The 26622-nt window shown below is 38.6% G+C and overlaps 1 protein-coding gene across 1 annotated transcript in view; it reads left to right on the top strand.

The window, feature by feature from the left end:
• SCUBE1 (signal peptide, CUB domain and EGF like domain containing 1) overlaps positions 1-26622 on the top strand; it is a 205536-nt gene that overhangs the window by 82309 nt on the left and 96605 nt on the right. The window contains exon 5 of the mRNA XM_035888509.1: positions 20489-20614. Within this exon, the coding sequence (XP_035744402.1) occupies positions 20489-20614 (126 nt within the window). The remainder of the gene's footprint in view (positions 1-20488; positions 20615-26622) is intronic.

Genomic DNA, 26622 nt, shown 5'->3' with positions numbered 1-26622 from the left:
TATTTTTCTGTCCACATGTTCATGCTCTGTTAGAAGTCATATCTTCATGATTATATTACCGTGATGACTGGCAGCAATGGGTCTGTTCGGGATCTGTGTTGCTAGGCCCATTCATTCAGGCCGTGAGCAAGTACAGATTCGAAGCAAAGATCTTTCTATCTACATAAAAGTCAATTTCCTTCAGGGACTGCAAGAGATCAGTCCTCCTGAGTTGTATTCCTATTCTCAGTCCAGCAGAGGAGCCTTTGAGGGCATAGCTTTATCTGGATACTTCTTCATCTGCAGCTTTTTTTTTATTGGCAGCTGTTCACAATTTCTTTATATATAAAATGGATTTCTGATTAAAAGCACAGATCATGCAAGCAATACCTTTTCCATGAGGAGGCAAAGGCATTTCTGAAAATCAGAGCTTAGGTGTGAATTCTTACTCACATACACTCAAAATACTTATTTTCATAAATAATGTGTGATTCCAGCCTAAAATTTGCTGTTTCAGAAAATGTCTGTCAGCAAATTATCTGTGTGAAATTCATTGAAAGCATGCCTAAAAAGGGAATGCAACATTAACAGGTATTTATTTTAAAATTCAGATGTGCTTTGGACATTACAAAAAAAGAAAGCATCTACTGCATTCTAACTCAGGTCTCCAATCACACAGAATTTTTTATTGCTCAGAACCAACATCTGTGTAGACCATACTGGTGATGATTTGTGGTAAGTACCATACCATGTAATAGTAGGGTTTAGTCCTGAAAAATACCATCAGTTTATATAACTATCTCATCTTCTAAACCACAGAGCAGATATGTGGTAAATACTCGGAGATCTAATTAAGAGTAATTATCAGGTGAGCTGCAAGGACATGTAATTATTGTGAAGCCCTACCTATGATATTTATTGATGTAGTTACCACATAAGTCAAATGCACTTCAGGACTCTGTACTCATTCTCTCGGAACTGAGTATTGCCATTAGGTTTTGGAATGGCTTTTCTCCCAGAATTCTTCTACTTACTGAGTTTTCAACTCCTATTTCCCATTGCATCCCTATTGCAGCTGCCCAAAGGAAGGGCTCAGCCCATTCCCACACAGGAGGGTCCTGAGGGAAGGGTCAAAAACCTTCTATGCTATCCATATTCCCTGTCTTCCGCTTCCTTCAGCATGCAGGTATTTTTAGTCACTTTGTTTTCTCTAGTATCGTATGCTTCTGGACTGCAGTCCCTATGGACAGCACAGCCAGTTGAGCTAGCAAACCCAACACCCTCAGTACTACACTTCCAGCTTTCATTGTTAAGTTTGCACAGGGCAGCTCAGAAATAGAGCCTATTTTTAATAGTAAAGTATGGTGGTTAAAAGCTGAAGACAGGTTCTGCATAGCTCCAAAATGAAAGGCAACAACTTTAAGAGATAATTGATACCTGTATTTCTTGGTACTTGCATAGATTGATGTGAACATATAAAGGCGAGGCACAACCATGGCATAAATGGTCACCAATGATAGATTTGTCAGCTTTTCTGCTGTATTTTGTAATTTGTAGGTCTAAGTGCTAAATCTTTCACTAATCTGCTTTTTGTTCCACTATGCCAGTGTATTAGATTTAGAAATCTTTCATTTTCATCAGAAGCAGTCTTGACATCTTTGTTCCCTTTATTGCATTTCAGACCTTCTCAGAAGCATCAGGTTTCGTCAGTGTTACGCTTTGCACAGGGCAGGAATACCATAGTTTAACTGAAGTCGAACACAGTAATCTAGATGCTGGACAGTGTTTGGTTTTTTTTTTTAAAAAAACAATATTCCTTTGAAACAAATAATGTTTTATTTGGTTGTCATGTGCTAGACCATTGTCTTGCACATAGATCCACATGCACTCTTTTTCTAGTCTCTTAGTCATATGACTGTTCAGTAATATTTTATCACAATTTGTTCATGATGTCCAAGTCTTTTTTTCTATTTGCAGTATTAGAAGAGTATTAGAAGGCATGGACCTGTTGGAGCAGGTCCAGAGAAGGGTCACAAAAATGATCAGAGGGCTGGAGCACCTCTTCTATGATGGCTGGCTGAGAGAGTTGGGGTTGTTCAGCCTGGAGAAGAGAAGGCTTCTGGGAGACCTTTTTGCGGCCTTTCAGTACTTAAAGAAAGATGGGGACAGACTTTTTAGGAGGGACTGTAGGAATAGGACAAGTGGTGATGGTTTTAAACTAAAAGAGGGTAGATTCAGATTAGATATAAGGTAGAAATTTTTTTATAATGAGGGTGGTGAAACACTGAAATGGGTTGCCCAGGGAGATGGTAGATGCCCCATGCCTGGAAACATTCAAGGTCAGGTTGGATGGGGCTCTGAGCAACCTGATTGAGTTGAAGATGTCCCTTCGCACTGCAGGGGAGTTGGACTAGATGGCCTCTAAAGGTCCCTTCCAACCCAAACCATTCTATGATTCTACGAAGATTTGATCAGATCATTTGCACTTTTTGCCACAGACCATATGAGTTTAACCAGGAGGCAGACTGCCTTCCTTCTCCCTCATGACAGCCTATAGAATTGGCTTCCTTTTTTTTATCCAAAATGGCTATTCTGTTTCTATTTTGTCTTATCTGCCCATGGAGTCAGAACTAAAGAGGTCTGGGATGCTGAAGCATTTTTTTGTGTGACACATAAAACTCACATGATAGCTGGCTGTTATCCAGCAGAGTGAATGTGCTTAATCATCTTTCAAAAACCATTCATCTGACATTATGTTGGAAAAATTTTAGTTCACCAACAAACTCTTCAGAGGTTGAGGTAATCAAGGGGTACATTTAATGTCACATGTCCAAGAAAGATTTTGACTTCTAGGGGAGGTTATTTCTCTCCTGTAACCATACAGGGAGAACTGGATTCCTACTTTAGACAGAAACTATTTGAGATTAATTGTAAAAATACAGACTTTCCACTTTCACATCCCTTAGTTTCTTCAGAGCTACTACTAATATCTAAGCAGATGCAAATGTGGGTTTACTGTTTGTTCATGTAAGATGCCGTTGGTTTAGAGATTTCTGGGAAGCAATATTTTTTCTGTGAGAAGTAGCAATTAAAATTGTTGACTTAACTGGCCTTACAATGCTATGAGAACAATGCTATTTAATTTTATTCAAACTTCTTTACTAACTTTGGAAAACTTTTGAAGATACTGAAGACAGGCATAATTATCAAGAAGAAATCTCAATAATGCTAGAAAACTAGGCTAAATTAGGTATGTTTCCTATTTTGGGTTTTCTCTTTGACACTTCCTGTAACACTGATTCTTCGTGTCACTGTGTGGCACAGGAATGCACATTAATTTATCCTTACTCCTAGAAAATTAAGCACTTGAGGCCTTGGACCTTGTCTGAGAGGGTGAGATGTTACTTAATTTCTTCAGCTTTAAACTCTGAAAAGTTGTTATAGAACCAAAGAAGTTGTCAATATTAAACTAAATATAATACTTTACATTGATAACAGATCTGCCCACAACTTGCTTCTCTTAAAAAGGTACCTATGCAGAGGTCATCATTAAAAAATAAGCTTTCACGATTTGTGCTAAATAAGCCATGCCAGGTTATCACAATCCCTGTTGCATAATTTTCATTGACAGCAATAATGGTAATTTATACAGTGTGACAATAAATTAATCCATTGTATGATTCACGCAGAAGCAATAGCTGCAGTAAACATTCAGCAGCTATATAGCATGTTTAGTATGCGTCATCTTAGAAGAAGGAACCTGTATAATTTTCTATCCAGACAGGCAGTTTCCTTGACAAGTCCTTTCATACACTGTCCTTGGGGACTTCGTCTAGGATTGCTTATGATCTACGACCACAAAATCATTTTCCAAACAGTTTCATTTTTGTTCTGATATTAGCAGCTTGGGACCTCTAGTGCAACCAAGTCAGTAACAGTTTTCTTTTCTGTTCAGATGGATACAGGTTCCTAGCTACTCCTTCTATAAGGAAATAAGGTGGTGGTTCTGTGCTGAGTCAAAAGTTTGCCAGTGATTATTGCGTTATACTATAGCTATTGGATCTGAAAGCTCTTGCAACATCATAAATTCCATGTAAAGAGCAATGACTCTTCTAAATATCAATCTTTGATTACTCAATGTTTCATTAAAAAGCACTATTTTGTAGGACTGTAAGTGTAAATGTCATCTTAGAAAAACACATTAGTGCAAAGCCTCTTACAAAGTACTATTTATTTATAAGATTATGTGGTTTTACCTAACATTAGTCTGATTCCTTACTATTTCTTAAGTTGTTGACATTGATAAAACTTGCATGCAAGAGAGAAGACCTGGAAGACAAGAGTCAGGGTCAAAAGTAACATAGCAACCATCTCAGTACTTACGAAATCTGGCAATTACCATCATGGAGGAAAAAAGTAGAGTGGCTGCCAATAGGGTTTCACAACAGTAGATGGAAAGAAAATATCTGTCCTTTTCCTCATGCCATGAAGTTGAAGATGGAAACTCAGTGGCATCAGCGTGGAGCACCAATGTTATAAATAATGTAAAATGGCTTCCTAGTGCTGGGAAGCTCGCTGTTGTTAGGCTGGGGTAGTACAAATCCTGGTTAGCAGATGTGCCAGACCTATAAATTTGTGTGTCTGAGTCGTGAAGGCGAGGTCATAAAAGCAGCTTCACAGAAGAACTGCAGGCATAGGGAAAGGAGAAAGGCCAAGTGGTGGGTGCCAGAAAGCAAAACTGGGACAGCACCCCCTAAGACCCTCAGAAACACTACAGGCAGCCTATCTTCTTCATTCCTTTTGGCAGAACATGTTCTACACAAAAAGGGAGGGTAGCGCTTCCAATCCGGTAAACATGCACATCGTAAAGTAGCATTGTGTTCTCTTCCTTGGCTGGCCAAGTGAGGTAGCTGGAGTTCATTGTGCATGTGCATAATTCAGATTATGGTACCCTGTAATTTTTAAGGATGTGGATTACCATCAACTAGATTTTTAAATTTGAAGTCAGGCCTAAGTGCATGTTCTTTGTCTCCGTTATTGTTTCACTGAGTGTAGAAAAAAGTGCATCAGTGATACCCAAAAACAACATACAACATCTACTAAAAAGGCATACAAGCCACACCCTGTGGCAACTTTCCAGGTCCACAAATTATTCTAAATTATGGTAATAACCCAGCTAATTATAGCTCTCTTTTTTTTTTTTTTTTTTTTTCCTTTGGTAAAATAAGAAACATATTGTTAAACACATAAAGAACCTAACTTCATAAGCACTCAAGAATGCTAAGCTCATCCAGAATAGCACCTGGAGACTGAAACTCCTGTTTGTATCACAGATAAAGAGTTTGTCCAGTACTTTGCTTCTCAACATACACAGTTTCAACTGTTATGCTTTGCTGGATATTGATAATGATGGTCCTTATGCCAACGACAGAGAGGAATGTTTCTTTGGTCTGATGTCACCCCACAAACAGCCTGGTTATACAGAGCTGTGGTGAGAAAGACAGTAGTAGATGAAATCAAGCCTTCCCACAAAACGCTATTAGAGATGCTGGAAAACATACATATTTTCAAGCTAAGAACTTCAGTGACATGCAAGCAATTGTCATATAATGTCATTGAGGAGCATGGAATAAAACTGAATGGCACACCTTTTTCTGGTAAACCTGAAGGCTGTATTTGTTGACTCCATCTGTCTGCCATTCTTTCCATTAATTTCTCCATTATCCCACTTTTTCTGTGTTACTTTTTTCCTGTTAGTCTACATCCAATAAATTTAGTTTACTGGTCTATTCAGCACACTGCCTTCTCTATTCCATATCCACACTACATCACTTCCAGGACTTTATCAAAAACAGCTTTGCTTTCCTTCCTTTTATGAGACTTCCCTTTCCTTCTCCAGCATCGGACTATGACCCGAGACCTTCTCTCCTGGTTGCTTATGTGCTGTGTGCCAGCGTTATTACTCATGTCCTCGACAAGCCTCTGTCCAAATCCTCTGACTCGGTGGCAATGACTGACTGACCCTTCATTCCTGTCTAGCCTCCTTCATCTCCTTATCTTGCCTCTTCCCCAGGACCCATCCTTCATCAGTTTTATCCATCTGAGCAATGCCTGCACACTCACAGCTTTCATTTTTCTCTCAGACAAGGATCTGGCAAGTTCCTTAGCAAAGATGTCATAAAACGTCTACCCTGTTACCTACATAGTGATAAAAGCGCAGCTGTAAGACATACTTGCTAGGGTTTTTTTGTGCAGGTTGTGGCCAGAAATATGTCACTAAATCTTTTCAATGCTATCTTTGAGAACATTTAAAAATTACTTCTGTGACTTAAGTGTAGGGGAAATGTGCCCATTCAGGTAGAAATGGTGGTGATGTAGAGGTGGAAGCATTCTTGCAGAGGCCATGAAAACAACTGAAGTTTTGTGATATAGCATGACATAGTTTGGTTTTTTGTGATAGTCTGCCTTTTGCCACAGTGGAAGTCTTATTAATTCTAGTCACAAGCCATGCTTCTGGGTTCATCTTCAGGTTTCCATTTTGCAAGCATCCCTAAATGGAAAGTTGGTTCTTTTTTGAGAGGCACCATTAGTATTTAGAATATGTTAGCATAGGGGAGTTTAAATTTTGGCATCATTCCTTTTGCTTTTCCATTGAAATATGGTACAATTTTACATGATTAAGTGGAGGAAGTTTCAGGGGACAGAAAAAGAGAATGATTTAGCTGACACCTGATTATTGTAAGGAATTTATTTTTTTTTAATTACTGATGAAAGAGAATAATATGGGAAGCAGTGGCATATCTTTTTCAAATGTCTCATCTCAGAACCTTTTTTCTCTCTTCAGAAAAAAATTAAAGATTTTCTCAAAGATCTATGGAAGAACTTGTTCACATTGAAGTGACCCTTATGTATTGCATGCATTGTGAGGTAACCTATAAGCAGTTAAAATTACCAAGTGTCCTTCCAGTCACAGAGTCCAACAGTTAAGAAACTGTTGCTTAACAAAACACATGTACTCTTTTAATACTTACTCCATAAATTAAGCATATAAACTCACAATGGCCTTTAAAGTATCTCAGAGGAGTTCAAGAGACTCTCACCAATTTATCAAAACCATTGGCTTGTTTTGTTGACAACCATGCAGGCATGTTGATCTGAGGGACCAGTAAACTGGGAATTGCTGTTCAGCTTTCAGCCTCTTGAGTCCAGCTAGGAAATGACAAAAGTACACGTTTTCTTTCCAAGTCTCAGGCAAACCAGAAGGAAAGGGAATTGTAACATTTCCTTCCAAGAATTTGTCTTTTATTCCTTCAGCTTCAGAGATAAAGGGTAATGTTTGGATACTGAGAAACAGATTTCACTAATTTTTGTTTTCTGAGGAATTTGGTGAATAGCCCCTCAGATAAGCTGGGTTAGCCCATTAGCTGCCCTATGAAAGCCTTTCAACAGAGCTTTCTAAGCAATTCTTAAATGTGTTGAAATCTAGACAGAATGTGGAAGCTTTTTTTCCATGAAACAGAATCCAGTCAGTGCTAGCATTTAAACTGAATTGAATAGTGTAGTACTTTGAAACATTGCAGAGGCTCTAAAACAGAAACGAAGAGAATTGGTTGCCTCCATCTCCTTATGTTATTCATCTCTACTGGCTTACAATTCCTTTAGGATTTCCACAGAAACAAGTGGAGAGCTGAAGGAGCTATCCAAAATGAGTAAGCATTATCTCTCACTTTAGAGGTGGAGAGACAGAAGCAGTGAGAAATCGAAGGCCAACACAAGACAACAATGTGTTCATGAAAAGAATTTGAACATCTCTAATTCCCTTTCCTAACTAGCTCAGACTTTCCATTTGTAATGTAACTTCCCATTGTAAATGCGGCCATATGGTTAAGCTGTTATCTTTTACTCATAGACCTTTCTTGTTTAGCTGAAGAGTTTGGAATTGCATCGCCTTAATAAATTCACTTTACTGCTTTAAACCTCATTAAAGTTTTCTGCTACATACCTTTGCTGTCATCAACCCTAACAGCCCTTTGGTCTAACTCTGTAGGACTTAACGTGTCTCAGCTTACCAACTCCTATTCTCCTCTCCAACTCACATGCTCCAACTACATTTAAAATTTGTCACTTCTTTCTTCCTTTCTTCCACATTTTCTCTTACTTATGTTCATTTTACTACCTAGAGACAAGGAGAAGGAAGCAGGAAATTTTTCCATCACCATCCTCATCCTCATGTAGGGGAAGGCCCAAAAGATGTTAACAAGCCATTGCACAGCACGTTGACCTTCACTTTGTGTAGAAAACATCAAGCAGCACATTCAGAGCTCCCGTTTGCACGTGGCCCATCAGAGTCAGGACAAAAGTGTAATATTTCAGAAGGGCTTCCTAACTATATGTTACATGACTCTTAAAAGTCCCTGCAGTCAAATCTCGCTTTGGTAAAGTTTCCATTGTTTATGAACTGATTTTGTGTAGTAAACGTATCTATCATTTTGCTTTGGCCTTTGACGTTTTAAACTTAACAGTGTTTTACAACTGTTTGGTAACACATCTAGTGTTGAAATCCTGTTTTCCCCCATTCGTACAGAATCAGAATAGCTTCCTGGTATTATACTACTTTAAAGGGCAAACTTTCCCACCACAGACAACTTTAACCTGCTGGCTTGAAATTTATATTGATTCTGTCACTAATCTAGTTGCTTTTGATATGAGTCTTTTAGGTGAATGTGCAGGGTTCTTTAAATTTAATTGCAGCAGATGTTCCTTTGGGTTTTCTCTCTCCTATTTCACTCTGGATTTTAGTTGTTTTTCCTTGGAAAGGTACATGAAAGGGAAATCCTTGTATAGCCAAATGTTTGTTTTACCATCTAAAGCTTGCAAAGGGTCCTTAGCCTGGGCTGATTTCTTCTTGAAGAGCTGTAATTATTCATGGAAAGAAAAAAAAAAGCCTTTGTCACTAATAGGCTTCTTGGTGCTTCTTGTAACAGTCTTTATTATTCCTTTCTACATAATTTTCTATTGATGAGGTGAAAAAAAGGCTTCCTCTGCTGTTGAGAGAGAAAAGGTAATTGTTCTTTTTTCACATTTACCAATGCTTGTTGCGTTCCTTATGTGTTTAAAGGACAAGGATGCAGAAAATGATGTTATTGATGGCATCACCATGGCAACAGTTCTTTGGAATAACACATTCTGGCATTGTTATTCTGCACACACAAAAAAAGGGGGACTTTCTTTTAAGCACAAACAGATTGTGCCCCTTTTAAATGCACCCATGAACTTTGCTTTTCTGAAGATTTACAGACTGGTTTGGGGCAGAAAGGATTCTGACATCATTTACCTCTCTGTGTACATCACATTATGGCGTTAAAAAAAAACCACTTTGAAAAAGCCAATGGTTTAAAAAGACACAGTATGGGAAGGATACATAAATATTTCTTTGATCAGAAAGACAAAAAAAACTTGAAAGAATTTTGAAATTTATGAGCTCTAGCACCAGACCCTCTAAATAATCAATCAGGAGACAGAGGAGAATGGAGGAGCCAAACACTCTGAGCTTGCTGAAGTAGTTATTTAGTTATGACAATACTGCAGATAACTTAGCTTTTACCCCAGCCACTACACACATCTTAAAACATTTTGATAGGAAATTGAATTGCCCATTCACAAGGCAGTTTGCAAACATGTATTTTGCCTTTCATATTCAGTCTTCCATTGTCCTCAGTCAATGACAGTCTTGCTAGAATAAAAATTTAGAAGCAATAGCATTTTCTAAAGCATAGTATCATTTTATTATTTCTTGATTCCACTGCAGTTCCGAGTTGGATTACTTTATTTCTCTGATACTCAGCAGTGAAATATGTTTGTGTTCTTATAAAGAAAACAAGGAAATGTATTGAAATTGGGAACAAGTTTGGAATCCATTCAGCACTCTGTGGTGCTGTTTCTGGCACCCTAGTGTACACCTTCCAGTTTGACTTCCCCAAGAGACAAACTATTGCCATCACACCAGTGGTGCATGGAAGTGGGCTGTACAAACTTTGAGGTTTGAACACAAGAAACCTTTGCACCTAAAAAGAGCTTACGTTGTGTGCAAACGTACTACTTAAGTATACCCACAGTCTCATTTTTGAGAGAAACTGTAGTTGACTCAGTGGCTACAAAAATACTGTTAAAATTTTGATTCCAGGTTGTATATGATTTTTCTGAAAGTCACCAGAGCTGGTGGAAATCAGCTGTTTGGTTGTTGGACAATAACTTAGACCACTGGATTTTTCTACTGTCAAAATGTTGATGGAAATGTGAAGCTCAGCTACATATGGATGTTGCTTCGCATTCAGCTTTCTAGAGCTGAAGTGACCCCCAAATAAATGAACAAGAAGCTAGAAACTATTGTTATCCCTTACCTTTGAGAGATGTGACTACCTTTGTGCTGCATGGTCCTTTCTGCAAGCCTGTGGATTCCTTAACATCATGGTCAGTGTTTTATTTTGTAAGGAACAAAATAACAGCATGAGCTTTGAATCTTGATGTGCTGGTTTTGGCTGGGATAGAGTTAATTTTCTTTGTAGTAGCTAGTATGGGGCTATATTTTGGATTTGTGGTGGAAACTGTGTTGATAACACAGGGATGTTTTCATTACTGCTGAGCAGTGCTTACACAGAGTCAAGGCCTTTTCTGCTTCTCACCAGCGAGTGGGCTGGGGGTGCACAAGAACATGGGAGGGGGCACAGCTGGGACAGCTGACCCCAACTGACCAAAGGGATATTCCACACCATATGATGTCATGCTCAGCATAGAAAGCTGGGTCATGTTTAGCCCTACAAAAATGATAGGCCTGATGTAAGATAATAATTTGGTCTGTGCTCCATATTTACCTGTAGAGCAGTGGACAGTCTTCATTTATTGCACAACGTATTTTGGGGTTTAAATAGGTTATATATGCACTAGTGCATATACTATTATATATAATTATGAATATTCAAAATACATACATAAATTAGTGCACATATAATGATACACATATCTGTAATAGTATATAATATATACAATGAAATATAATTATCATGTCTCATCTTGCTAATTAGTCCTACAGTGTATTTTCTGTTTATGTAAAAAGAAAACAGGACAAAATATATTGCATATGTGAAACCTTTTCCAGCCATCAACACTTAGAAATGCCTTTATGTGTTGTGTTCATGGTAATGAACCAATCTTACTAAAATAGCAAAATTAGTATCAGATTTCTTCAGACAACGTTGTCTGATTTGGGGTTTATTATGCCTTAGAAAGGTAGTGGCTATAAGTTGAGGCCACAGGAGACTGTTATTTCCCCAAAAAAGAATTTGAGAGTTGTGAGAATATTCGCAATGCATTGTTGAGGTTATTCTTCCACTTGGAGTTTGAAATTAAACCCTCACACACATCCAGGCCCCTTCATCATTGGTTGGTTCCACGGGGAATGAAGAATCTTAGTTAAGCTTAATAGGAACCCAAAAGAAGAATGTTTCATCCTGCTGCTTTACAAGGTTTATTTACTACATGGCTTTCTTAAATACCAGTCGGAAAGTAAACCTGCTAAGTATCTCTTCTTGCTTCCAAAGGTGCTGATCAAGCACATATTCATTTTATGTTTAATTACATGATGTTGCAAGAAGTTACGAAATTTTTCTGAGAAGACTTTGGGATATGAAGGAGTTCCTGCAAAGCAAAGTGTTGTTGAAATATTTACTGTTATTCTATTTGAATATACGCTGTGTTTGAAAAAGTGCCTTAGAAATACTTATTTTTAAAATATTTCATTAGAAATATTTCTTTCTGGAATCCAAGGCTATCTTATGTCAGCTGTGGAGATTTCAGAAGAGGGAAAAAATTAAAAGTTTTTAGGATTCTTTTTATAATCCCATCATCCCATCTCTTGCCTTATCTTTTCACAGATGATATTATAATGACTTGAACTTTGGTTAGACGCGGTTCAAAACCTCATGAAACACTAATGAAAAGCCATATTTTCAATTAAATTATTTATATTTGTGGAAAGTGTCTCTTTCTGAGATTATTTTAAGTCTTTTATTGGGGGACTAAAAACTTTGCAACATCCTTTTGAGGAGGTAGAGAATTTTTGTTTAAATACTGAGTTGTCCTGTGACCAGGGAGGGAGAAAATATTTTCTTGCCATTGTCTGGTCCAATGCTCTACAATTTTCCCATGTTATAAATAGGTACTTTTTATCCCTAGACAGAAACTTTCGGAAAAGAGTGAGCCAGGTTTTCATATCTCTAGTATGCTCTGATGCTCAAAGGCCTGGTATTTTCAAAAATAACCTGGGAGTTTCTCATTTTTGTGACAATTTAGGACTTTTTTGTAGTTCCTGAACTCCCACCCATCTAAGGGTACTTGAGCATGCCTTGATGATGTTGTCATTTGCCAGCTCTGCTGCAGCGCCACATCTCCGGGGGACGGGATTTCAGAACTGCTCAAGGTTTATTAGCTCCCACCAAGATACCAAGAAATATGACAGCAGTAGTGCAGACTCAAATGGAGAAAGCTCATTTCTCAGCTATGCCTCCTGCATGGCCTTGTCTGCCCTCAGCATCACCTGTCTCTGCCAGTGGGCTTTGTGTGGCAGTGACTCCCCAAAAAACAACCTTTTTTCTTTTGCTTTGCTTTACTGCTTAAGGATTGCGAGTTAAAGATGAAGCAAAATTAAAAGCAGATTGTAGTAGTGTTGACTGTGTTTCGTTTTGCTTTGCTTTCTTGTCCTTATCTTTCTCTTCCCCTGACATTTATTTCCCTTTGTGTGAAACCAGTGGTAATGTCAGGTGCCAAGTAGGTATGGGCAGAGGCTGATAGCCTTGATTCTGCCTGAGCAGCAGCAGCACACATTCCCTGGGCTATCTTGCTGAATTTTCTTTGAGATAAACTATATCTATGTGTGAGAAGGTAACAGACTAATGAAAGGGGTTTCAGTGAGCACTTGCTTCTATTGGTAGCTCTGCAGTGGAAGAAACAAATTTATTTCATGCGATCCACCAAAAAGCCATCACACAATCACAAGTCGGTCACAACCCATGTGGGCTGGATTTCAGCCAGTCTTTCTTATTCTCTGTTCTTGGTCCCACAGGAATTACTGACATTTTCTGGAATTTTTTCATCTATTTCCTTTCCCTAACTGCATAGTTTTTCTGCTAAATTAAACTTGGTCTGTTCACTCCCATCATTCATTTAATCTTTCAATCCTCTTTTCTGAAATTACAGTACCTTTGCAGAATTGCAAATCTTTGCTTTTATTGCTGACAGAATGAAGTTGTATTTCTGACACATGCCTATTTCTAAATCTTAAGACAAAACCCCTGATCAGGGCTGGATGACACATGGTTTTCTGGCTGCCACTCAGAGCAGGAACATCTTGTCAGAGATCAGACTGCAAGCCTGCCTGCTGAAGATACTGTCCCTAAGCATGTTTTACATGCAAACTGAAAACACATGTAATTGCTAAACAAACTTGAATTTGTTTATTTTTTTAATATAGCAGCAGCTGTTTTCTTGTATGATGTCCAGGATTTTTCCAGCCAACCTATTTAATAGTGTAGAATTCTGTTTCCTTGGGTCAGTTTGCCTGCTTTATTTGTATTCTTTTCTTTTCAACCTCTGTTGGGGTGAATTGTAGTCACTGAAACAACTGTTATTTTCCTAAAGCTTTAGGCACAACCAAGCAACTTATTTCAGGAATGAAGATGGAAAGAGAGTCTTGTGTTCATTCAATTAAGAATATAAAAAACATCAGACCATGACATAGATTATTACATTTCCGCCATACCCAATGTGAGGCTTCTCACTTAGCTCTAAAGGTCTATTTCAAGATGGATGATTTGTCCATGATGTTGTGATCAGCTGAGGAAGGTAGCTGCCTCAACCAACTAGTTTTATCCTCTGTTTTCTTGATGGAGAGCAAATCTTGGTGGTTTTTTTTTTTATCCTCTTGTAAGGACATATTCTGTTTTGAGATGAGAGCATCTTACTTAGCCTCGCAGTGGGGAGGCAAGCTCACCCCAACATTCTTCACATCCCAGAATCAGGCCTTTATTAGTGAGCCAGAAATGTCCAGAGGATCTGATGCAACTGTGCAGCATAAAGGTAGAGGTCAGATCCAGGCTGTTGGGAAACAATCCTTTGGCTTCAATGGAGCTAAGATCCGACTATAGCTATTTGTTGACTATAATCGGAGTTTTTAGCCAAATGTTGATTTTTATCACTCTTGTGAAGCACACAAGATGCTGGAGTTAGAAGGCCAAAGCAGGGACTCTCACAGGTGTAGATGGGGAGCTCCTTTCCGCAAGCCAGTGGAAAAGTTAACAACATGCTTTTTTTGGATAGTCAGCCATCTAACTGCATTTATATGACCAAAATTTACATGCATAATGTAACATTTGGCTTGAAACAGCCATCTTGCACTTTCACTAACATCATGTTCCTGTCTCCATCAAAAACTTTGTGTGTTTTGTTTGGCCTCCATTCCTAACAGTAAAGTAAAAACTCTGGGAGAGGAGTTGTCTCTGTCAGTCTTCTAAATTGCTTGGTCCATTGACCAGTGTGTTTTATTGTAGCATTGTAGCTTCTCACATGAATTTTTAAAAAGAATTCAAACAAACAAAAAATCCCACTATGTTAATAGTCTAGTAAACAACTGAAATGAGAATGCTTGTTTCCTCTTGTATTTTTTCCTCTCTCTGGTGCTGAAGATATATTCCCCTCTTTCTAGCACCAACCATTGAGAGAATGACCGTAAGTGACAAGTGATCTAAAGACATTATATTTCATGCTACATTCTGTTTCTTACTTTATAATTATTATAATATATTTGGTATTATCATATTTTTCTATGATATATAATACGTACTGATACAGTTGAACTGTATCAACTGATTTTGATACAGTTGAACTCTACCATTTTTTTAAATTAGCAGTTCTTTAAAAGAGAAAAATCCTGGAAGTCCTGAATATCCCCGGTAATAGCACCACATGGATCCCCTACCCAAGCAGAAGTAATTATCCCCTGTAACTAAGATTGGTGGAGAGAAACTAACCACAACAATTGCTTGTTGTTGTGTTATAAAGATTTATGCTTTGCTTTACTTTACATACAGGGTATGTTCATCAAAAGCGTGTAACAAAGTACATAAATAATTAAAGACTGTGGCTTATCTTGAGTCCAGCAATTCAATGACTTGCATATAACTTATATTTAATGTCTTTTAACTCTTTTGGAAGTTACTAGAACAGGATCATACAAATTGTGTGTGATGTATGAATTTTGTAAATCAAGTCTACGCCTTTTTTAATGACTTTTTTTATAAAATTCATTTTTTTGTTAAACAAGGGTGCAACTGTAATAAGAGATTTCATTGTGTACCTGGTGCTAAAATTAACTTAACAAAAAAGAGAATCAATTAACGTGGTTTGCGGGTTGAGTATAAGTGATGCATGTGCTACCATGCATGTCAGTGTATATATATATGGTTTAAGTTCAATATTTCTTGTATTTTCTTACCACATTCAACCACATACACTCTGACAATACTCTAAAAGTTATTCATGTATTATATTTTAGGTGCAATTTAAAGTAGTCTTTTTCAGATTGCGTTTGGAATCAGTGTGTTTATTTGGAAGTTATAAGAACCAGCAATAGAAATACGGAGTAAGTTAAATTATGACAACATGGAGGATAATGTAAGCGTATATGATGAACCACAGAGTAAAATTATTGCTAGAAGTCTTAATTAAGATGAGAACAGGCAGTGTTAATGAAAAATAAAGGCTGTCACAGTCAGCCTGATTTAAGCACTTTCAGAGCCATTGAGCTGAAAACATTTTTAGAGCATAATACAATGGAGAGGTCATTGTATCAGACTGAACATTTTGCAGAACAGCACTATTAAGAGATTTGTGATAACTATATGGCAGACTGGATTAATGTAGTAGACTCACACCCAAATCTCTCCTAGGCCAGGAACAAAAATGAGTGTGGATTGCAGGTCATATAACAATGTCTGCCACTCTCCCATGAACAATCTTTTGTAACTGAAAGTCAGAAAAAATCCAGGAATGCAATAGGAGAGAGTTTCTCAAGTCATATCTAAAACGCTGAGAGAGGGTTTAGTTTAATTAGATTAGTGTTTTCCTTTCTTAGGTGGCATTTCTCTTCCTGTTTATAATATATTTTCCACTGTTTTGCTATTTTTTTGTGATGTGATTTTGCTGAGAATGTGTCTGTGTTTGAAAAGTTTATTTTACTGTCTGCCAGCACGGCCAAGGAGAACATGCACCCATTTTTGTGCTGGGCTTTAGAGACTACTCGAGGAGCAGCATATTAAATTAAGATACTGCTTTTATTAATAGTTAACATGAAAAACCTAGAACCTTTCAGCATTGGACTTTTTAGTGTCATGATGATAATGTAAGGGGGTTTTGGTGTACAGACTTCTCTTTTATCAATACTTAGTTTTTCCCTTGATTTGGGAACTATGGTTTTTCACTTGATCCATAATCACATCAGTTCTAGAAGCTGGGACGCACAGATCATTGGAAAATCAAGAGAAGCATCTAGGAACATCTCCTTTTGTTCAAAACCAGAGTGATGCAGCTGCACAGATGACTGGAGAGACGGGGGGGCACAAAGCTTTGTAGTAAAAGATGTAGTTCTGCAAATACTGTTTAAGGTTCGGGTGGAAGGTCCATTGTCTGATATTTCGCCCAGGCCGTGCAACATACTGAAGGAAAATTGCTGTGAGCATAATTCTGTACTGTCTTGGGAAAGGCCTAGGATAATTCCAGAGGAGTTTCCCCTCTCTTGCCTGATTCTGCAGTACATTGGTCAGCTCTAGGAAGGAGCAACACGTGAAGCACAGGGCACTCCTCTCAGTGCTGGGGCCCCTCTGCTGAGTTGGGGCTTATGGTGATTAAGAGAAAAACTTCAAACACATTTAAAGGATTAGCAGAATCACACCCAATTTTTCCATGATCATGTTTTTTACCTGAATGACTATTTTTCCACCCACCTCTACAAACCAAGCTGTTTGGCCATGATTGTGCCAGTTACCCCCAGAGGGATCACAGTGTTTTTGCTGGAGCTGCATGCCACCCATCTCTGGGGAGAGGAGCCTCCTGGCTGCCTGCACGTGCCAGTTCCAGTGGGTCTGGAAGCACGCTGCCCGCTTCCCCTTTGGGTCACCCTTTGTCCTGGGGCTGAGGGGGCTGAACGCTAAGGCAGGCACTGAGGTGCTTAAGAAACATCCCCCCTTTAGCATCAGGGAAATTGTTTCCATGCTGTTATTCACACTCTTGGCTCCTTATGTAAAAAGCACGTGCACGTTAGGTGGCTGCTAAACGTTAACTAAAATAAGGCAAAACTTTGTTTCTCAGGTGATAGTGAGGGGAGATGATAACTCAGACATTTTACTACTTCTGTGATAGCAGAGTGGTGTACAGTCAGCAGACCAGGTATTGTAATACCAGCAGTGCACTACATCCAGTTCCAGTATAGGAAAATATGTGTGTGGTGGTTTATGTATTTCTAGTTCATTTTAGAGTGTGGGCCACATCCTGCTAAACAGAATACCGAACAAAGTTATTTTAGGAGTACTTTTGTCTCCCATTTATATGAATTTGTATGGCAACTAAACTAGTATTAGGAAGGTATTTAGCATTTTTTTGTATTTTCTAGCGTGATTTATGTGCTAGATCATAAAAGGTTCAGTATTGTCTGAAGAGTCATCTTGCAAAAAAAGTAAATCTTAGGTATCAACAATGATTCATAAATCAGAATGATACAGAAGATATCTGGCCAAACACTGCATTTGCTGAAAAATTAAATTTTGGAATGATTAAAACTATTTGCAAATTAACACAAATTTGGTTCAGATTACATTTTTAAACAAGCCAAAATATTTATTTGCCACATTTTTATTTAAATAATTCTTTCAGGCCTAGACAAATTTTGTTTAGGAATTTTTTGTAATTCGATTCTTAAGGATTTTGAAAAATACTAAAATATAAATGAGAAGTTTCATTGTGGATGAGTTCCTGCTCTCAACTGAACAATTTTCACCAGAAAAACTTAGATTTTCTGAAATAAAGGTTTTCAGGCTTAGGTGATTTCTACAGTGTTCTTCTCCAGATAAACAAACTACCTGATGAATGCAATAACTGAAATGATTAATACAGCAACTGAAATATTGTGGTCTTACACACAAATGCCAGCATAAAATTCTGCTTTGTCTTTCACTTCTGTTTCAGAATGTAATAATTCTGATCTTCAATTTCTCCCGCTATTTTTAGCAGTATGCAATTCCCAAGTGATTTTTACAGTGGCAGATATTCAGTATCTGTAGGTAAACGCTGAAAATCACTTGCTTTATTACACTTCTGGGCCATTAAATATCTTCTTTCATCTATCTAATTACTCTCTTCTCATTGCCTCAGCAGTGTGACTCCGTCAGGCACATCTTATCTTTCCCAGATCCTTTCCTGAACATAGCGTAGTGCACAGGAATGCAGTTTGTCAAACACATTGTGTATGAAATCCTTTGTTGGGAGAAGTGGAGAGAAAGAGATTATAAAATGCCTCAAAACCTTCAATAAGGCCGTTCCCAGGTTTTTTATATCTGTTCAACCAAATAAAACATTCATACCTCACTTCAATGTATAGGATGGTATAGTATAGTATAGTATGTATTCTGTCTTCCAATAGCATCTGTTGTCCAGGCTTCAGTTCACAGAGAATAATTTATTTTGTGCTTTGGCAAGTTTTTAGATTCATCAAGGCTAAAACAGAGGGGAATTTAGAAGAGAGAAATACATCTGTTGTCTATAGTGTTGGTTTTCATAGGCAGTGAGATTTAAGATCCTGATATTTTTTGTAGGACAGAGGAACAAAAATACCCACTGTGACTGGTGTTGTGTGTTACTCATTGCTTTGCTAATATAAACCTTCTGGAGGTAAAGTGGAGCAGTGCAGATAACTTCTGAAGCTGTTAGCTTCTATCAATCCAGGGGAACCTCTGACTTTCTGTAGCATTTTGTCCTTAGAATTTTGTACACAAAGTTTCTTAGTAGCTGTCTGTATGTAGAGAAACTTCCACTCAAATTCATCATAAAGCCTTGACACTTGGTTCCAAGTACTTGATAGTGTGAGAGACTGGCCTCAGCCTAAAGGCAGTATGTGTAGATGCCGGAGGTAGCAGATACGTTCATGTAGCTTCTGTAAGAATATAAAGGGAGGCCAGTGATTGTTTCCACCTTTGAAGCAAAAACTTTGTAACAGCCCTGAAAGAACATTTATTCACAGTACGTCATTGCTGTAGGTTTAACTTGAACATTTTACACTGGAGTTGTTTTGAGAAACTAGCCTCAAATATGTAAGAGTAGCCATGTTACAAAGTGGCAAATGAGCTGCTGAGTCCACACTGATGTATGCACCAGTGTTTTGGGGAATACACAGTGTTTTCGCAGTAGTAAGCTGAGTTACGCTGTGAATTCTCTGTCAGTGTACTCTAAGAGAATTTGTTTCTCCTTTCCAGGTCAGATACCCAAGGGGAAGTCTGGGAAGGCTTTGTAATGCAAATCTAGCTAGCCTTCGTTCACACAAGGAATGCTAGATGCTGACCCATAAGGACCGAGTTCAAGATTTCTGTGAATATGTGGGATTTGAATTAACTTGGTAATGAAAGCCTCTAAGAGCATAAAGCACATTTAGTATCTAAATCACCTACATGGTGTAGAAAGCTAAAATTAGCCCTTTGATGATTAAGAGAAAGCTGGTTGATACTGTTACTTGGCATAAATGTTAACAGGAATCCATCCATGGCACTTGGATGTTTGTTGAACAGCTGGTATGTTTGGTTTAATATATTTAAAGAGAAAAGTGGTAGTAGGTTTGCTGGAGATTGGCTGCGCTTATGGTGGATGACACAGATAATTGAGATGTATAACAAATAGTGAAGAAACAGATCCAAGCAAAAATGCTCAGATATAATCTTTGGTAGGTTTTGTTTGTTAGAGAATATAAATCACATAAACAGGCAAATAAAAATGCACCAGACGGTAACAACCATTAAATTTATACATGGAAAAAACAACAGTGAGCTCAGTTATTCAACTCTGATAATCACCTGTGGGACAGACAACTTCCTGGAGTATCCTTTGAATCCATTATAGTTTCATGAAAGATTAGAATAGGGATATGGAATAGGGAAATCACAAGTCCTCGGTTTCTCCATGCAGCAGAGACACCCTATATTGCACAGTAGTACTCGCTGGTTTTGCCCCAGAGGAGGTTTGTTCTTTATTTGGTTGATTGTATACCTCTTTTCAGCTGCGTTCTTTTGCCTTGTGGAACACAGTCTAGAAGCAAAATAAAAATTACAATTAAAATTACTGGAGGACTGGATGTGTATAATTATTCTGTAATTTTATTTCAGCACTAATATTTTCCATTTTTCTTTCTTTTTTTTTACAGAGGGTATGAACTGTATGAACAAAGATCATGGGTGTGCACACATCTGCCGAGAGACGCCCAAAGGTGGGGTTGCCTGTGAATGTAGGCCTGGCTTTGAACTTGCCAAAAACCAGAAGGACTGCAAATGTAGGTAGATGAAGATTAAATTTCAAATGCCCCCAAATGTCTTATTTTCCTCATTGTTGTTATTTTGCAGAAACCAAAAATCAACTTTGTTTTGGCCAAAGGTGATTGGTAATTTTAGTAATGTGTTTTTTTCTATAGAAGGTGTACTTGGGGATGGATAAGAGGGACTGAATAACAGAATGTTGGCAGTGACTCTCTTAGCAAAATGGTATCAACTTTTCTACCTTCCTGTGAATGCAGAAAAGCGAGGGATCAGTTTAATCCAGGCTTTCCTTGTAAAGCAAAATAAATAAAACATAGTGGATTCTGGCTTGCAATATTTTGAAGGTCCACAATGATAGATGCATTGATAAATCTACTAATGGGTTTAATGATAAATCTACTAGAGCCTTCAAATTAAGAGTGTTAATTCCTCTTTTTTAAAGGATAGAAATGTTTGCTCTAGTTCTGATCCCACTGCACACAGGCTACTTTTCTCGTTATTACTTGGAAGACAAGCACCTGTATCATATATATATTGTTCTTCAGAGAAAAGCCCTGAGTGATGTATTCTTGAAGCTGGAATGCTGAAGTTATAGGTATTCATTAGTCCATAAAATTGGAAATTGTTCTGTGTAGGTTAAAATAATTGACCCTCTGTAATTTAGCATTATCATATGAAAGCTTCCAAATTGCATGGGAGTCTTTCTGATGGCTTCAGTGAGTGTTAGAGCTGACTCCAATAGCCTGCTTTCCTAGTTGGTAACTTTGTAGGAGAGAAAAAAAAAAAAAGGAAGTGCAATAAAACAACGTGAAACATGTTTTGTGCTTTGCATAGAGCCAGTATTTTTGTGGTAGCCCTTCTTCCACTTCAACTTTTTTCTTCCTGAGATCTCCACTGTATAAACACACTTAGGTGATACTAGTTCCCAAGTGCAAAGTCAAAAGGATTACCTTTGAATATCATCAAGAAATGCCACAGGACATTGCACAGCCTGATTGCTCCTCAGTATTAAGAGGCTACACAGAGCCAAAGGCAAAAGCACAGAGAAAAACTGCCTTTATGGTAATTTTCATTCTCAATGTTTATTAAAAGTGAATGTTGTGTGCTGCTAATTGAAATGCAACATCAGCTACATTGGTAAAGTGGGAGAGGATGTTTATTTATGTTGTTTATTACTTGTTTCCACAAATGTGTACATTCCTTAAGAATTACATTATCCTTTTTCAGAGTGAGATGGTGACAGGAGAATTAGGGCCTTTTTTAGAACGGTATTTCTAAATGCCTCAAAGTTTAATAGAGTGAAAAACTTGAATTTATTGTGTGTTCTGTGGTGTTCAAATTGTACTTGGAAGTATAGTGAACTTTTGCTGACTGACCTCTGAGTAGGACGCTGAATTTTTCAAGGCTGCAGAGCTTGCTGCAGAGTATACCAACCCCTGAAAATAGGTTCCAGAGTCTTATTTAAAATAACTGTACTTCTAGCCCTTCCAAATGCAAGGAAGTATAAAGCTGTAGCCAGATAGCCTGGGACAGTAATTGTGAGAATACAGCAGGTTATTTATAAAGGTCTAGTTCTGAAACCAAATCTTGACTTTTAAAAATACTTTTTCACAGCTAACCATTTCAGTGGAATTGGCTTAAATCTTGAGCTGCAGCTTTGCTAGTACTGAGTACAGCTGTGTTGAAGAACTGAAAGAGACATTTGCCCCTTGTCAGCCTGGACTGGGTCTGTAGCCCTGTATACCAGGGACTGGTAGGGTCTGATTTACCCCTGGTATGTCCCTGTATCCCTTTCAATTATTCTGATTTATCATGGTCTCTCCCAGACACTGTGCCTTTCAGGGTTTGTCAGAGTTTGCTTCTATGTTTTTTTTATGTGAACAAGTAGCAGAGAACCAGTACCTCACTAGATGAATTTTTATCAGCCAGTCTGCAAGTGAATCAGAATACTGGGAGGGGTTTTCAGATGTATTGACCCAAGTCCACTAGTAATGAGACATGTATTCCTCAAAGGAAAAAGAGACATTAAAGTAAGTTAGAAAGCCTAAAAAGTTGGAGGGAGTCTCCCTGCATTACATGCATGCATTACAAGATTGTCATGACACCCTAATTACATGATTACATATAACTTGATCATATCATCGCATGCTAATAAGGCAGTCACTATTGGTGTCTCGCTTCCTTCAGCGTACATGATGGTCAGTGCTCATTAAACATGCTTTTGTTCAATAGCTTGCTCTCCATAATTCAGTGTCACACCTTGCCTGCCACACAGTATTTAAACCCTATTGTGAACATAAAATTTTTAATTTCCTCATGGATTTTCCCATGATACTCATTACTGTAATATCAAAGTGCTTTGTAGGCATTGGTAATGTATTTTCACAACATTCTTGTTGAGTCAAAAAGTATGGTTTGCCTATCTTACAAATGGGAAATGAATATAAAGATGTCAATGTCAAAGTAATTTAGTAGTGGTAGGTGATTAACAAGAAACGCCCAGAACCCAGCTCAGCATTTACAGCACTTCAGTATGATCAAAGCCAAGCTCCCAATGGCTCCAGCTGTAGTTGCAAATGCCATGAAGAAAGCAATATAATGTTAGTAACCTGTAATAGATGTCATTCAAGTGACTTGCCAAGCCCTAAGTAGGAATTCCATGGCAGGGGAAGAAATCTATTAGAGTTTTTTAGGGGTCTATTCACTGTCTGAACAAGACCATCCTCTTGACGGTCCCTTTCTGATTTGCTACTCATTCTGCAGCGAATGAGACAAGATTCTCCAGGTGTTTCCACAGACCTGACTTTCCCCAGCTCTGCTGCACACTGAATAAGACAGGAGTATTTTCTGCATTTGTCATTAAGGATGGTTATCATGATACAATGAGTCCATGTACCAGAAGTCTGGTATTTTGTAGCTCTTGAGTGCTTACTATTGCAACCTTAATGGTTTCTTAGTGTAAATTTTAAACATGCAATTTCTCAGTTACAAAAAAAAAGCTTTGCCCACCAGAAAAACACAGAAGCATTGAGGCTGGTAGGGACCTCAAGAGGTTCATCTAGAAATACACTGAGCAGAATCATACAGATCTATACATAATTCCTCAGAAGAACTGCATCCTTTCGATCCAAAGCAGTGGTAAACTACCATCTTCTTTGCACACAAGCCATTAGAAGAGGAATATGCTTTGTTAGTGATTTTCATAGATACTGGCTGGCAGCAGAAAGAAGAGACTTAGGAATAGTGAATTTGGTTCCAGATTACAGTGGAAAAACAGGGGAAATTACCTCCTTTTCTCTGTATCTGTATCCATGATAGATTTTAAGATCCTGCTCCCGAGCATGATTGCATTAGAAATTTTTGATAAACTGAAGATTTTTTCCCCAAACATGAATAAACCAATACCTTTTTTGCTAATCTTGTTATTAGCTGGATCAGTTCAGCTGGAACGTGAAAAAGTAAGAGGGTACGCATACCTGCAAGTTGCAACCTAAAAGAAATAATTATGGCAGTTATAAACAAGTGAAAGCTGAATCTTTCAGTGAAAAATGCTGGATAACTTTAACTACAGCTATTTCTATCTGCCCTCTCCAATAATAAAGTTTTAAGTAAGCAGGAGGGCTAATGCTAAGTAATTCTAAAAATCCTGTCTCACATGTTTACAACAAAATGCTGTCTCACCTTTGCCAAGTGGTAGCTTTTCAGCGTCTGCTGACAATGTTCTCACGCAGCTATTTGCTGTCATTTACAAAGATCTCCAGAATGTTGAAAATGTAAGGCCATACTAGAATAAATTATGCAAGCAATTCTGCATGCACAGCTTTATCACATAGAAAGAGATGCCTATATATTTATATAAATGATATATTTAATGGCCAATTTAGTTTAAAAAGTGCAATTTTTAATTTATCTGGAATTACAATGTGCTGGTTCAAACTGTTGCAGAAAGCCATGCTACAAAAACAAAAGATCTGGCTTGTTGCAGATTCTGTAGCATCTGAGCCACAGTATATACTTCAATCCACATGTGGACAAGATCAGGACATTGTTGTGTTAGTGGATTTTCTGGGTTAGTGGGTACTAAATGCTAATTTAATGTTTGGGCATACATTTTCAAATACACCTTGTCACGGACATGTCAGGTAGAAGAGACCAGAAAAAGGTTTGTATGAAAGTTCAGAGAAGTACTGAAAGCAGGATTTAGTCTGTAGAGTGAGGCTGAATTTTGGTACTTTCTCTCTTCTTGGGTTTTTAGCATGGAGCATCAGTATCATTATTTAGTGGAATAAGTACATTAAATTCCCTTTTGTTCAGTAAGATGTCATTCCTCTTCCAGACAGTTGTTTCTTGTCTTTCATCATCAAAATGTCATTTCAAGACTAATCCATATATTTCTATGGATGTAAGAACTGGCCCACGTGCAAAGCTGTGTCTCAGGAAAGCTTAGCTCAGCCCAGCCAAACTGAATAGACGTTGCTGCTTACAGCATAGGCAGGTGGACAGTTAGAGAGATTATGCCACGCTGCCAGCCTGCAGGCCATGAAAGGTGGCTGGCCGGTTCAAGACCCTGAGAATTATAGTCAGAAAAAAAACTTAATCTTGTTTGAAGGTTATTTGAAGCACCAGTGTCAGGGCTTTGGCTCAGGATGCCCCATAGCTTGTGCAAAGAATCTGATACTGTCCTGCACAACATCCTTGTCTCTAAATTGGAGAGACATGGATTTGACAGATGGACCACTTGGTGGATAAGGAATTGGCTGGATGGTCGCACTCAAAGAGTTGCGGTCAATGCCTCAATGTCCAAGTGGAGACCAGTGACAAGTGGTGTTCCTCAGGAGTCAGTATTTGGACTGGCACTGTTTAACATCTTTGTCAGTGGCTTGGACAGTGGAATTGAATGCACCCTCAGCAAATCTGCCAATGACACAAACCTGTGTGGTGTGGTCGACACGCTGAAGGGAAGGGATGCCATTCAGAGGGACCTTGACAGGCTTGAGAGGTGGGCCTGTGCAAATGTCATGATGTTCAACAAGGTGAAGGGCAAGGTCCTGTACATGGGTCAGGGCAATCCCAAGCACAAATACAGGCTGGGCAGAGAATGGATTAAGAGCAGCCCTGAGGAGAAGGACTTGGGGGTGTTGGTTGATGAAAAGCTCAATATGACCCAGAAATGTGCACTTGCAGCCCAGAAGGACAGCTGTGTTCTGGGCTTCATCAAAAGAAGCATGGCCAGCAGGTCAAGGGAGGTGATTCTCTCCCCTTACTCTGCTCTGGTGACACCCCACCTGGAGTGCTGCGTTCAGCTCTGAGGCCCCCCACTTAAGGACATGGACCTGTTGGAGTGAGTCCAGAGAAGGGCCACAAAGATGATGAGAGGGCTGGAGCATCTCTCCTATGAGGACAGGCTAAGAGAGTTGGGATTGTTCAGCCTGGAGAAGAGAAGGCTCTGGGGAGACCTTACAGCAGCCTTCCAGTACCTGAAGGGGGCTGCAAGAAAGCTGGAGAGGGACTTCTTAAAAGGGCATGGAGTAATAGGACCAAGGGTAATGGCTTTAAACTGAAAGAAGATAGATTTAGATGAGATAGAAGGAAGGAATTCTTCACTGTGAGGGTGGTGAGGCATTGGAACACGTTGTCCAGAGAAGTTGTGGTTGCCCCCTCCCTGGAAATGTTCAAGGCCAGGTTGGATGGGGCTTTGAGCAACCTGGACTAGTGGAAGGTGTTCCTGCTGTTTGCAGGGGGGGTGGACTAGATGATCTTTAAGACCCCTTCCAACCCAAACCATTCTATGATTCTATGGTTATTGTGTGATATTCTATGACAGCTCTTCATTCACAGTTCAGCCAATGTTGGGAGAACAGGCTGGTAACTTGGTCACTGGCATTAGACACTTCACATAGATGGTGTGCATCTTTGTAGGGCTTGTGTGCTGTTTCTGCTCATGTTTGTAGCCAACACGAGCAAACCCTTCTCTCGGAGATGATGGTTTTAGCCAGTTGTACAGGGTAGTTCTCCCACTAAGGGA

This window comes from Egretta garzetta, unplaced genomic scaffold (genome assembly GCF_000687185.1).
Source record: "Egretta garzetta isolate BGI_Z169 unplaced genomic scaffold, ASM68718v1 scaffold81, whole genome shotgun sequence".
Classification (NCBI taxonomy): Eukaryota; Metazoa; Chordata; class Aves; order Pelecaniformes; family Ardeidae; genus Egretta; species Egretta garzetta.
Note: the sequence above shows the minus strand (reverse complement) of the source record. Positions and strands in the feature narration are given on the sequence as shown.